The sequence below is a fragment of the Vanessa cardui genome, chromosome 9 (assembly GCF_905220365.1).
Source record: "Vanessa cardui chromosome 9, ilVanCard2.1, whole genome shotgun sequence".
In the NCBI taxonomy this organism is placed as follows: domain Eukaryota; kingdom Metazoa; phylum Arthropoda; class Insecta; order Lepidoptera; family Nymphalidae; genus Vanessa; species Vanessa cardui.
The window spans coordinates 14,295,165-14,309,356 of NC_061131.1; the positions used below are offsets into that span (position 1 = coordinate 14,295,165).

At 31.6% G+C, this 14,192-nt stretch overlaps 1 protein-coding gene across 3 annotated transcripts in view; it reads left to right on the top strand.

Annotated features, from left to right (window-relative positions):
• Nucleotides 1-132: 132 nt before the first annotated feature.
• Nucleotides 133-14,192, top strand: part of LOC124532593 (moesin/ezrin/radixin homolog 1) — a 34,492-nt gene continuing 20,432 nt past the window's right edge. Inside the window, exons 1-3 of one of the 3 annotated variants that reach the window (XM_047107572.1) lie at nt 133-262; nt 589-622; nt 13,921-14,100. In XM_047107572.1, the coding sequence (XP_046963528.1) occupies nt 611-622; nt 13,921-14,100 (192 nt within the window). In that variant the 5' untranslated portion in view covers nt 133-262; nt 589-610. Of the gene's footprint in view, nt 263-588; nt 623-5,893; nt 6,105-10,713; nt 10,858-13,920; nt 14,101-14,192 lie in introns of those variants that run through there. The other 2 variants (XM_047107571.1, XM_047107570.1) reach the window with 2 other exon arrangements.

Consider the following 14,192-nt stretch of genomic DNA (forward strand, 5'->3'; position numbering starts at 1 on the left):
TTTTTATTAAAAAATAATATAAACATCTTAAATAATTATATTTTAACTTCAATGATCCTAAAAAGTCTACTATTCTTCTATTAACTATTATATACTTACGGTAGATTCTATAATATAATATATGGTAACACAATATACCACGTCACGAAGTCACTTGTCACATCACATCGCGATATTTTTGTGGCTCTTTTGGGTGTGTGCTTTCTTCATGTGTGTTGTGCTACTTATGTGGATTATTAGGTGATACTCTTCTTTTTACTGGGTAAGTTTTGTCTGCTGTGACAAATTATATTTGTTATTGTCACAATTTTGAAGTTTTAACATGACGACCCATTCTTATTTGCGCTACATCTAATAAACCCCCGCCGGTGAATACATATTTACAGTCGCCGCCCGTATACATCTATTTCATGAGAAAACATTAAGAATAGGCTGTAAAGTAAATAAAGATTTTATGCGCATATAACAGTGAATTCACACACATTTTTCTGAGTAAATGTCACGCGGCCTACGATACATGTCAACCGCTTTCCTAGAGTTGGAATTTTTGTACTCGAATGTTTTATACATGGTTGTTTCTCGTTTCAGATTGTGATCCTAAACCGCAAACATGCCGAAATCGGTAAGTTAGACTTAATTTATCTAATACGAACTTACATACTTTAGTTGTATCGTAATTTCTAACGTCTCAGAATGAATTCGGTCTCTGCGTGTTTTTACTGATTTCACCATTGCAATGTGATCAGACAGCATATTAAATCACTGAACGAATGTTAGTAAGCTCTTACTTACATGAATGGGAGTAAATTGTATGAATGGTTTATTTGATTATGTTGTGGTTGTGTATGGCTGATCCAGTAAAAAGTAAAAGTGTTTGTTTAGCAACCATTGATAACAATATAATAACACCTGAGTTTAGTGATGATTATCATTATAAAAATAATGAGTAATTACTTTATTGTTCCATTTATATTTTTCAGCTGAAAAAATGAAAAATAAAATTGTTGTCTTATATCCAATTCTATTCAATTATTATAATATAAATATTGATTATTGTTTTGTATAATCATATACAACTTTCACAAAATAAACATTAACATTAAAAAATAATTATCTTCAAAATATTCATATGGTTTTATTTAGCAAGGTGACACTAAGGTTAGCAGCTGTTGATAAGAGAACTAAATTTTTAACTTCCATTCAGATAAATACATTATATCTAAAAATAAAAATTCTGTTAGTAAATATATTGTTGCAAACATTTATAAAAAAAGTATTAGCAGTTTCAATAATGAAGTCATTATCAACAATTAGGTTTCTATTTTTAAAAAAAGGTAACAAAGGAATTATAGTACATTTTGTTAGTCAAAACAAATTAAAAAAAAAAGTTATATAGAAATTATTTAAGTAAATGCTACATGTTACACATTTTTTTTTTATTGAAATAATCTATTTGTTTTACAGATACTTGAATATGTTACTAAATTAATAGTTCCCGGTGGGAATGATGTATTGGTTAGTCACTGTTTGGTGATTGAAGTGTTTTTTGTTTTATAAGTATAGTTTAGCTGACGGATTTTAATTTTCAATTGTTTTGTACGCTAACATTTGCTAATGGTTTTTTTTATGATTTTTTTATAATAATAATCACTTGTAAATAAAAAAATAAATATGAAAACATTTCAGCATGTTAAGTCATAAAACTTATTCTATTTATATGATCATGTGCATATCAGTTTACTCTATGTTATGGTCATTCTGAAGCGGTAAAGAGCATTTGTAGCAACTTACTTGTGACCAGCCAGTTTTATGAGTTTATCAAACTTTTTTGTCGTCATAAAAAGTGTTTACAATCCAAAAAGTTATATCAATATTACATAAGCTACTACTACTATTAAATGTTTTTATTTGTATGTATGTATTACAGGCTTTAAAAATACACCAGTATGATAAAAATTTTGGCTAATGGCTTTGGGAGGTATATGAGTAGATAGTGTACTGGACAGGTTTATTGTATAATATTTTTTTCTTTGCCCACCTTTCACATATGATTATATAGTTTTAATAATATATCATATATAACAACATAAAATATCAACCATAGAAATCCTAATCACCCCAGTCAGGTGGATTGCATGTATTTGATATTTTATTTTGTATTTTAGTCATTGTGATTTTTGTCACCACTCCCTTTATGAACTATATATAAATATACATCAATAAGAATAAAAATAATAATATAAAAGATTATAATACGGCACCGCGCATTTCATGTTATGAAAAATAAAAGTTAGACCATGTCTCGCGGGATTTAAAAAAGAATAATCACGTATATAATAACAATCAATAGTCATTCCTATAATCGTCAGGTTAAGAATCATTATCCCAAGAATGAAATACTTTTTATTTGCATGTCAAGACTTGAGATTTATTTACTTATCAATTCAAACAACATTCGGTATTTAATAGTTCTAAGAATGAATGCTTTAAGCCTTTATCCAAAACTCGAAAAGAAGGAACACATTACTTCGATTTATGCATTGATTTGGAATTAAAAAAAAAGTTCAATTTTTGTTTTTTATTTTCCAGATGTCGATATATTAAAGGAAATATAATAAAAATATATTACACACATACCAATATACATATATTAAAATAACACCTCTGTGAATAATATAACGGAAAAAACAACATCAAATATATTATTGCATGTATCTTACATGTACAAATATGTATAATTGTAAATACCTTTCTAAATAACTATGCAAATATGTAAAAGAACGTCTTCAGCTAGCGATTATGTAAATAAACGATTTCGCCAAATATAGGGAAGATAGGTTATATGAACAAGTAAAGATTCGTACGGTTTTTGTGTTGTGTAATTTCAAGTATAGTATTTTCTTAGCTAAGCGTGTGCCGAGCTTGCCATAGGAAGGAAGCTAGAAAGTGGGACACGCGTTATCTAGTTATAGTATTAGTGGACACTGCACCTATTCACTCGCCGACACCATAAACACATACGTACCAGACATATGATAGGTATAGATTTATGTTCATGGCATTAACATTTTAATTATTTGTTTTTTGTTGTGTGCTCGTATGAAATGTTAGTTCGATTTACGTGAAATATTGATATTATTAAATTTTATATATTTTATGAGTTATATTACCGGTTGTGCAACTTTAGGCCGCCCGGGTCAGTAACTCAGTACCACCCACACGTCAAATATTCTACCTCCAAATAGTTACAGTTTGTATCGCTCTAACGATGAAAACATAACATCAGATTCGCAGCGTAATTAACATTACCAAATTTGTATTCTAAAATACAAAAAAAAAAATATTTATTATTTCTACGTAATCAGGGAAATACTATTTTCCAAATGTTACAGCAATCACGCTTTTATATTGAAATACTGTGCGTGACATATACTGGTTTTATTCTATCTATAAGGCCTTTTTAAATTTAAAATAATTAGAAAACTTAATTAGCGCGGTTTTTGTAACACTTAATCTTTAATTAGGTAAATAAAATAATTTGACATGTTAAAATCGAGCAACGCGAATAAAATTTACGATTTAGACGCAGCAGTTATAAATGTTTCGGTAAAAAAGACTAGATACGCTGGCGGAGAGATCCCTCCGCTCGATATTATATCATATCATATGTATTAATTTTTAATATCGTAACATTTGAAAATATCTTATGATATTATGAATTACTGTTTAAAAGAATTCGTCATGAAGATACGTTATCTGCCCAACATTAAAATACCTTCTGTTTCTGAGAACGAAGAAGCTATAGAGGTCATATTTATGAAAGGATAGCAATAACAATGGATTGATTTTATGGCATAGGATTTCCTCTTAAGGATCTTGAAAGGTCATTCCTCGACGCTGCCCCATTACTGTTCTTGAAACAAATGCTATGCAATACAATGTTTCCAATGCACAGATTCATGTAAAATACGCTTTATTTGATGGGATAACCCTCTATTTTTCTAGGCCATCTCGACAAATATCGAAATCAATATATCTAAACATTTTATATTATTATCGCTATAAAGTTATCTTATTTAACTACTAATACTAAAATGTACTAACTTTTACCACAGATATTCCATACTACACCCTACATACCATAGGTTTAGTGTCAAAAATAATTGAACTAGTCACAATGAAAATAGACAGACGTATACAGTAGACAAAGAATTTTTACTAATTGTTAGAATTGCCTTCACTTTAAAAAAAAAGGAATGTATTTGATAACGCACTCAATACAATAGTTTCGCCATTACGGTCAAATGTGATTTTTGAGGAAAATAAAGACACGTTTTTTACCATTAAGTGGTTCTTTCTGGCAGATTACGACAATGACAGTTAATCACTAAAAACTAGACAGCTCAGAAGATATTATAGACACAGAGTTGCAAAAGTGTGTGTGCCAACACAGATGCACTCTTTATTCCTCTATACACTTTATAGGACTATAATGCGAAAGATCACGTTTCGATATCGTTCGAAAACGTGTAAAGTATTGCCGCGTAAACTTGGCATAGTTACACGAACAATCTTGAAATCGGGTGTTCTTGTGTCAATTCGAGCACATTGTGTTTAGGAGCTAAGGCTGTTGACTCATCTTTTAAATGCGTCACCCGAACAATTATCTAACACGCGGTGTATCAGACGCACTTCCTGCGAGGATCCGAGCTCTACTGTTCACAACAGGACATAGAAAAAACCGTGAACTCAAAGTAGATTTTGGTGTATAAAAGTTTAATGTGTAGATTTTTATACACATTAAGGGCTTTTTTGTTCAAGGGACATAGAATCTAAAATTGCATAGTTTCTTTTAATACTTGAGTATCAACGGCGGGCTATGCACCTACCATTTTACGACCCATTCGTTTTGCTGTTTTCAAATAGAAAAACAAAAATATATGACAAAGTTTCAAGTCAAGAGATCCTTTAATTAATCTTTAAGTTAAATTACATCAACGCTACGTGTGATATAGATTAGAGATACGTTCATTTAATAAATACACTAACAATTATATAGGATTGATTGTTACACAACTAAATAACTCACATTTATTTTAAGTACCAGTAACATTATTTATTGTTTCAGTTTAAATTTACATCATTTAGTCACACATAAAGATATTTCTGGGCTATATTTAACACTTGCGTGCAATACTGCATTTAGTGTGTCATTTGCATCTTCCTGTCAAATAATAGATATAAATACATGCAGAAATATAAATTATGTACCAGTTTTTTAGTCGTAATACTAAGAGCTGTTATTAGTGACGCTCATATTAACCGTTTTCTGAATGAGTTGCAAAAAGTTATATGATCGAAATACTTCAAGCCTTCTCGATGTTATTTCCTCTTATCTAATTAACCCACCTTTGAAAGAGAAATAAATATTTTCATTCACTCAATAACCAAAGAATGCTAGACATTTAATGAATAATCTGTGATATAGGTATCAATAAAGTTCTCCTACTCACATGGTAATAGCAAAACATAACGCTATTTAGTCATCGATTGGATCACGATTCAATTTAGAAATAAAAGAAAAAATATCTAAAAAACGTGACACTGTAGGCGATCACCCGTACAGATTTTAACAGTACATGTTTGCGAACCAAAACCTAGCACTTGGATACATTGAAAACTAACAAACTGATAGAATACTTACCGACTATAGCACGTTCGATGTAGGCTACACAGTAATTAAATACATTCTATTACATAGTACGAAGACTTGTCGTCACTATACCTGTGTTTGCGAATTTGAAATATCCTATTATAGTCCTTATAATAAGTGGTGTAAAGGCTAAGATGGTGTATACTATGAAAAGTATGATTTGGTATCAGGTGAGCGCGTCAGCCTTCGTCCTCGGGGCGCAGCGCAGACGCATCCCCGCAGGCGACCGTTCAGTTCAAACTCTACCGCCGCGTCCGGCAGACGCGGTTTTAGCGTCGTATTACCTTAAATCACCCCAGTAATAATCCTGTGTGCATGTGTGTGTATGTGACCGTGACTTTTGTACCAGTGTTACATCAAATTCAGCAAAATGGTTGCCGGCGGCAAACAGGTACTTGTTACATAACGTTCAAAGGACAATCAAATGGAAATATCATAAAGCATTTTATGTGCATAGTTACGAAACATTGGTATATTCATATTTGAATTGTGTGTGCATTTATGTTCTCTTCGTGGAAATAGTTTGAAATTTTATTGCAATAATTTCACCTCGAATTTACTATTGTTGGCTCGCCGCTACAATTCGAGTCCGTCCGCCATTATAAAGTCTTTATAAAGTAAATTAGCGTGCACAATTCGTTCTTGAAATTCTTACCTAGCAACAGTATTAAATATATTTTTCACATCGAATATATTAGTTATAGACTCAATTCACAAGTCGAGGTGATGTCATCACGACGTCAGCCGAACATGAAAGATGGGACGGTTAAGATTTTATTATTTATTTTGCCGCAAACGGTTTTAACCGTCTTTTTCTCCCTGTCCTTGTCTCTACCACTCGGTAAAAAGGGATAGAGAAGGTTTCCTGTTTCGCTAATGCGCCTTCGCTTTCGATTTCGTTCATGGAAAATAATTCAAGAGCTTGAACAGAAAACGAACAACGATTAAATCATAATAACCATAGGGGCCTTAATTATACGGCAACAATAGAGTTTTATATCGTTATCGATGTTACCAGTAATTTAAGAGACCTGAATTAGACGGATAATGAGCATAAATCATTTCAAACCGAAACTAATCGCATATGAAGTAATTTTGATATCGAATAAAGGAAAAAATATTGGAAATATTAGCAATAATTGCAGGTGTCTTAGATTTTCCTTTTAAGTAATTCATTGATTAACAAATAAAAGGTACTTACATATTCTTATTGAATATTCAAGGATCTTCCTCATACGAGAGAATAATGTATAACTTGACAAAAAAATTAAGCAAAAACGTACTTATAACATGTTTCCGCTCAATTGTATCTTATTTAATCTCATTAAGGCCTGTAAAGCTTTGACTATTATCCATTGTTTGGATTTTATTTAAAATGTGATTTGTCTCATACGACAAAAATGAAAAATTTATAATATACGTTTCCGTATTTTTTGTGTCCTTCATGATTATTTATTTAATATTTAAATAATTAAAAGGGATGGAGGCATCACAATCGCGCTTAATTACAATTCTTCTGATAAGACTACAAGTTACAAATTAAGTCAATATTCAAAATGTTCTCAATATTATTTTATAAAACGTAAGATAACGAAGATATGATACGATTTTGTAAAATTTTAAATATCTTGAAAAGTAATTTTCTGATATAATACTAAATAGTAAATTTAGTATCAAATGTTTTCGCAGATAATCTTGTGATTATCTTTTCTGATTTGACTTGACCATCCTCATATCTTACTTATTTTTCGTAAAATACTTTCACGGTTCATTACATCCTCTCATGTAATAAAACACCAAACTCTTCAACTTTTAAATTTACTTTTAATATTAGATTTTGTTTGTCAGTTACGGCTTGGTACGATATAGTCTATAAATACAACTTTAATGATGAACCCATATCAGAAATGACATCACGTCTTTTGTTTTTTACAATTCGTCAAAGACGATTAGCTATTTTAACGATTTCAAAAATAAGCATAATATCCTGGGCAAATTTTACCCAATAAGCCTTTACCATGGTTATTGTTCAGCTTCTATCGCAAAACTATATTGATTTGTGTTTTATCGTATAATTAGAGTCAAGTTGTCACTTTAGGTGCCCAAGGTAAATTGTCACTTCAAACAGTTTAAAACCCACTGTGATGTCATTCGTTTTATTTTTAAATCGAATTTACTGAAAATGATGATGAAATAATAATTATTTTCCTTGCTTAATTTAATTTGTTCCATCAAAGACATATTCTCGTGTGACTCATCCGTCATGTAAAATAGCAATTTTCTAATTAAACTAGTATTTTTCTTGAATATTCCCATAGTTGAACAAGCTTTAGTTTAAAGTCACCTGTTGCCATGTGTAGGTCAAGACTTGCGACTGAACTTTAAACTAGTTCTTCCAAACCCGTTGGATTAAAATTGTCAATGGAGTTAGTGACGATTCAAATTATAAATGTTGTTTGACTGGCCGGCTCTATTTAGTTTAGAAGAGGGCAAAAGCTGGAACAGAATCATAATTAGTGCAACATTTGAGCAACCAAGGTTGATGGCACAATGTCCACAGTCGATGATCCCTACTTACCATTATTAGGTGGCATATTTTTGGTCCACCTATCTACACCGCTTAAATGTCTGGCTTCTAAATTCTAACCGGTCGTATCGGATTGCCTTCCCATCAGATTATGATATTTAGGGAGAAAAGAGTGCAACCATGTGCACAAATTTGTGCACTAATATCTCCTATGCTGATACTCTTTGACAGTGGCCGCTTTAGCAGAAAGCTGTTAGATTAGGGACATCACTAAATATAATAATTTCTTTGAAATTTCCAACAAACAAAATATTTTATTTCAATTTATTCCTTTTTTGATTTACGCCATATTTGATTAGCCAATGACAAAATAAAAGTTTCAATCATCAACATTATCTCAGCAGAATCAATTCCGTGAGCTGCAACACATTGACGCGTCACTCATTCATTACTTGTTGTACTTGAAAATTAATTTGATGGTCGATATGCTTCGTGACCATAACGTTTCACACCGTTTCACTTACATTTCGATTTCTTGAACGTTCGTAGAACGATCAATCTCCTGCTGATAATTCATTCATATACGGTGTATACAAAAACTATTTCAAAATCCTCTGAGGATAGAAGCACACAAATGGTCGCATCGAATTAGTTTCTTGTATTCATGTAATTTCTAACTAAAGAACAGGAAGAACGGGATACAAATGTGGCCGATAATGTTAGCCATATGACAGTATCACCTGCTCAATCCCACCTGTCCCTCAATTTTAAGCGCCTTATGTTGTAACGCTTGGCCTTTGTTCTACCATTAACAGAAGATGATTTGAAAATGTATCCTCTTTTATATAAAACGTCTCTCGTTAAGCTTATAATTATTAGTAACGTTATCCAAATTCTAATCCATGTAATTTGACTTGCTAATAATTCGAGATCAGGTTATCGCTAGTCTTAAAAATGTTATTTTATCTATGCTTTACTTTTTTATATTATATTACAGTGGCAAACGGTAAATTTCAAATAAAACCTTTCCGCTGATGATAACGATCTTACTTGCAAATTTTTTTATATAGTTATAATTACTTTCATGAGTCGACTTAAACAAATTACTATTTAGGTGTGTGTAAATCGACCTGCCGAGAAAAATGTTTATTTTAAATGACTGTATTTGCTTAATAGATGCGGAGGTGACACCTGGAGCTGTCGTGTTAATTATTTTACCTTGACCATGTGTAATTTTTGCATTTAGTCGTACCTTATAAATATAGTTACTTCCTCTTTTTACATTTAACTCGTCATCATTTATCATTAGGAAACACATTGCTGTTTCCATATCGTTTTAATGATTACAAGTCGTCTTGTTATCTGAGTTTTTATCTTTAGCTCTAACAAAACTACAGTATTATGTATTCGTATTTTCCGAAAAAAATAATTGTCTAAAATATAAGTAGTGTTTTGTTTGACTATAAATAACTTTATGCTTCTATATTTCATTTATAAAATATTTAGTTTGTACAACGGTTTCCCGCCACGGGCCACAGGCGCTGCTTTTAAACTTCCTTTCCAAATTGTCTGTATTTAAGATTCGTTAACTTAATTACAAAATTAACAATAAATAAAATACAGTTCTAGAAAACTGTCCGATTAATAAGACTCTTAAATAAAAAAAATGTATTTAACGTTAAATGCTAGAATATTAGTTTCATTTAACTCATACATAAAATTCTGTGATCACTTTCATATTTGGAGACTTACCAATTAACTTGTTATGAAAACAAAATTCGTCGATGCGATGAGAACATATCGTGATATATTCCTCTTCAAGCGTTACTTTCTATTAGGTAATTTTTACGTTAATTATTGTCATTCAAGAAACTGAAAATAACGATGACTTATCATTTCTAGACATGTTATTACTTATTCTTTTATATCGTGTATCGTATTGCGACGTCACTTGTTGTCTTACATGACTTATATTAATTTATTATGAAATCATTAAAATAATAATACTTTTACAACATATTTCTTATAAAACGAGATATTCAACTGTTTAGCCAAATGTGACATTTCCAAAAGACTGTTTGATTGTTGTCTCAAATTAACGTTCGTATTTACATTATGTGACTATTTATAGAAAGCCCTGTTATAAATCGGTCAATGTCAGGTCAAGTAAAAAGGTTAATATTGTCTGCCAATATTTTTGTATTGTCCATTAGTATTTGCTATGTTTTATCCTCAATGTTCGCTATAATCTTAGAATTATCGCATCTTGTACGTGAGAGCAAGTGTGTCGGTGATATCATCTTCATATCTTAATTGTTTGCAAAGACTGATGCACTCCCCAAACACGCCGACGGTATTTTTAGTACTAGTTAATATTATAAATTACTCTGAAATTGTTTATACGAGATCAGCTCGTAGCCTTTGACTCATGTAGTTCGGATACCATGATATCGCATTTGAGTAAGGGTCTCACCTAAGGCGAACACGTCTTCTTAATTATATTGTGTCTGTAATTAAATTTCTTTGAACACTTGTCATCATGTGGGATTTTTTGTTCCGTAAAAGGAGAATTGGAAAATCGAATTTTAAGAAAAGTAATAAACAGTCAGTAACTGAGGTAAGTTTTATTTCGTTTCGAGAATATTTGAAATATAACGAATAACTGTCGACTTAACAATAAATTTTCCGTCGTTTACAATGGAAAAATAAAATAAGACCAAAAATATCTGGCGTAGCAGCGTTTACAGTTTTTTTAGACCTTGCCCCCATGCCTTAGCCTCTCTGTGTACCCTTGAAGCGACGATCATGCTAATGTGTGTCGTTTAAATATCATTTACCTTGTTAATGCAAGTATTTTTATTCGACTTTGACTTTTATTTCAGTTAATGGCGGTAAAAATTGTTTTTATTTTTCAGTAACTTAAATAATAATAACCTTAATATACCTTATTTCTACCATGATAATCACTAGGGACAATCGAACAAGTCTTCAAATACTTCCAGAATGTTTCCAGAGCTCTCTCTTCTAACAATAAAAAAATATATATTTATTTAAATCCAATTCGAAGTTCATTAGAATCGTCTCTTCTGTTAAACGTTGAGAAAATAGCAAATTGTATTACAATGAGACTAAAATTCTAAATTCGCTAAGTAACTCGCGTAGGTTTGTAATCAGTAAATTGCTAGTCTTGCATAAACATCCGTTGGTTACTGCGATAAGTCCTAGATTGTCGCCACTAACTTATCTCTCGCTTACATTTTACGCGATGATTCATCGCGTTCGAGATCGACTCCAACTCCCTCTTTCTCATTCCTGTTCTCATTAAGACCTTTTATCGTTTTAATTGGTTTAAAATTTAGACTAAATAATATTTACTTAGTGGTAGCGCTTTGTGCAAGCCCGTCTGGATAGGTACCAGCCACTTATCAGATATTCTACCGTAAAACGACAGTACTTGGTATTGTTATATTCCGGTTTGAAGGGTGAGTGAGTCATTGTGATGAAAGGAATGGTTAATGTTTCTTAGAGTGCCATTGTCTATGGTCGGTGATGACCACTTACCATCAGGTGGCCCATATGCACGTCCACATAGCATAAAAACAAAATTAGTAATCGTTGTACTTTAATTTTGTGACTTTTATTTAAGAAAACTGGAGTGCACTTATATTTATTTCGAGGGGCTCAATAAAATTAAACACGTTTATAAACTAATATTAAAGGCAGGTGATACAGCAATAATAGGGGATTCTCAAGGCTCATGATAATCGACCTCGTAGCGATGAATGAATGAACGCAAAGTACATTGTTGTCAGCCACCATTCGATAATATCACTCACGAGACTATTGTTCACAGATTTACGATTGCGTGATAAAGTACTACTTGCAACTAGAAACTAGTGACTATATAGCTTTGAGTATAACCTCTAACGAATCTATGTACCGACACATGATACGTATGTAATTTAAACTCGGTGTTCTTAATACATTGTTATTGACGATTCAGATACACGAAGGAAAAATAATTATTTTATTTATTCACTTATAAAATTCAGTAATTATCATTCGGAACAAGGTAACCATTATTAGGTAATGAGGTATCTGAAACCATAAACATTGCTCTAGAACGGTTGCCAAATACAGAGATAAGATAAGGTATCGAAGGTGAACCGCTGCTTTGGGTCGGTCTAATACATACATAAGTAAGTTTTTACAACAAAAGAAGTTAAGCCATAAAATGTCTACTTCTAGAAAAACTTTCTCTTCTTCAGAAGAAACTTTAGTATTTTATTATGGTTCTGTGGTGTAGTGCTTTAGTTGTGATCTTACTACTTGGTACTTTAGTCTTGGTACTTTTTAGTTGGCAGAATTTCGACCGTGACGTAGACCATGAGGATAAAAAAATGTGAGGTGTTCACCTCATATTTTCTAACTCCAATCAGATGTATTATAACCATATTTGATCTTCAAAGCTAGTGCATTCATAATCAATATCAGCAATGCACTTATTTCCCTATAAGTGATTGTTTATTAATTATAATTAATATTAGATGCGAGAGCGGTTTGTAAATAACGATGACACAATTGCTCCGGAAGATCACATCCGTTTGGCACCGGCTCAACAGAGTCGTGTAAATATAGATACAAAACAAATTGCATCTATTTCTGTTTCGGTTTCCTTTTTTTATTAAAATTTATCTTCTGTTCATTCCACTTTCAGTTCACGATGTATAGTAGCATCATCGTAAATAATATGAATAGCCAAGTTAAAACTAAATAGTTTTGGGTAACATAAGTATGTGATTGGGTTTATATTGATGGAATATACCAGATCTTTCTTATTAAACAATAGTTGATACATATGAGCTCATGAGATCATGAAATGTCATTGTTAATTATAATTAATCTAATATACTGTATACGTTTGTACAAACCTTCCTAGCCCTATGGATGGCAGCTCCTTTTTTTTGGTGCAAGAGAGGTTGCATAGTCAATGTTTTCCCTGTGTAAATATGTCCAGAGTCTTAACTTTGACTGACACGAAAGCTACTATACCCCATTATATTATTGCCATTTCAATATAGTAAATATGTAAAATAAAATAACTTGCTTTTCTAAAATACAGTTTAATAATTAAAAAATTTAAATTTAAATAGAAGAGCCTCAACAATCCTAAATCTTGCTTGGTGACAGACTCCAGTTGTTGGCTTATTATCTGACCACGTATATTGGAAACGAAAATCATCAATTTTATTATAATAGCTATTTACGGAAACCTGTTAATGCAATGATAAATGTTAATGTTAATGCATAAAATCTCTTTACGTTTATGTTCTTTTTATCTACTTATTTTATTTTAACTATTTAATATTGCAGCTTATATTATAAGAGGTTTTAATATCGAATATGCTACTTCTTGATTATATGCTAGTCTTTTGTCTTTATAAACAATAATGTATAAGTTTTCCTTATTACTTGTAGCATTGTTGTGTCATATTTAGAATTATGAATTATTTTAGGCACATGATACACATGTTGACTCAATCAGGAATACACACAGTAAATTAACTCAACGCGTCGTTCGATTCAATATATATCAGAAAACACTAATGGTTTCAGAGTGGATTACTACTTTAATCTAATAAAACATAAGTGTTTGTTAATCTTTTATTGTGTATTGTAGATGAACGTCCGGGTGACGACGATGGACGCGGAGCTGGAGTTCGCGATCCAGCAGACGACCACTGGCAAGCAGCTCTTTGACCAGGTGGTGAAGACCATCGGCCTCCGTGAGGTCTGGTTCTTCGGCCTCCAGTACACCGACTCGAAGGGCGACCTCACATGGATCAAGCTTTACAAAAAGGTTTGTCGATATTGCCTTTGTAACATCTAAGAAAGAATAGAATGGATTTGGCGTTCTTATTTTAAATCTCCTTAGACGAAGTTTATTTAAAT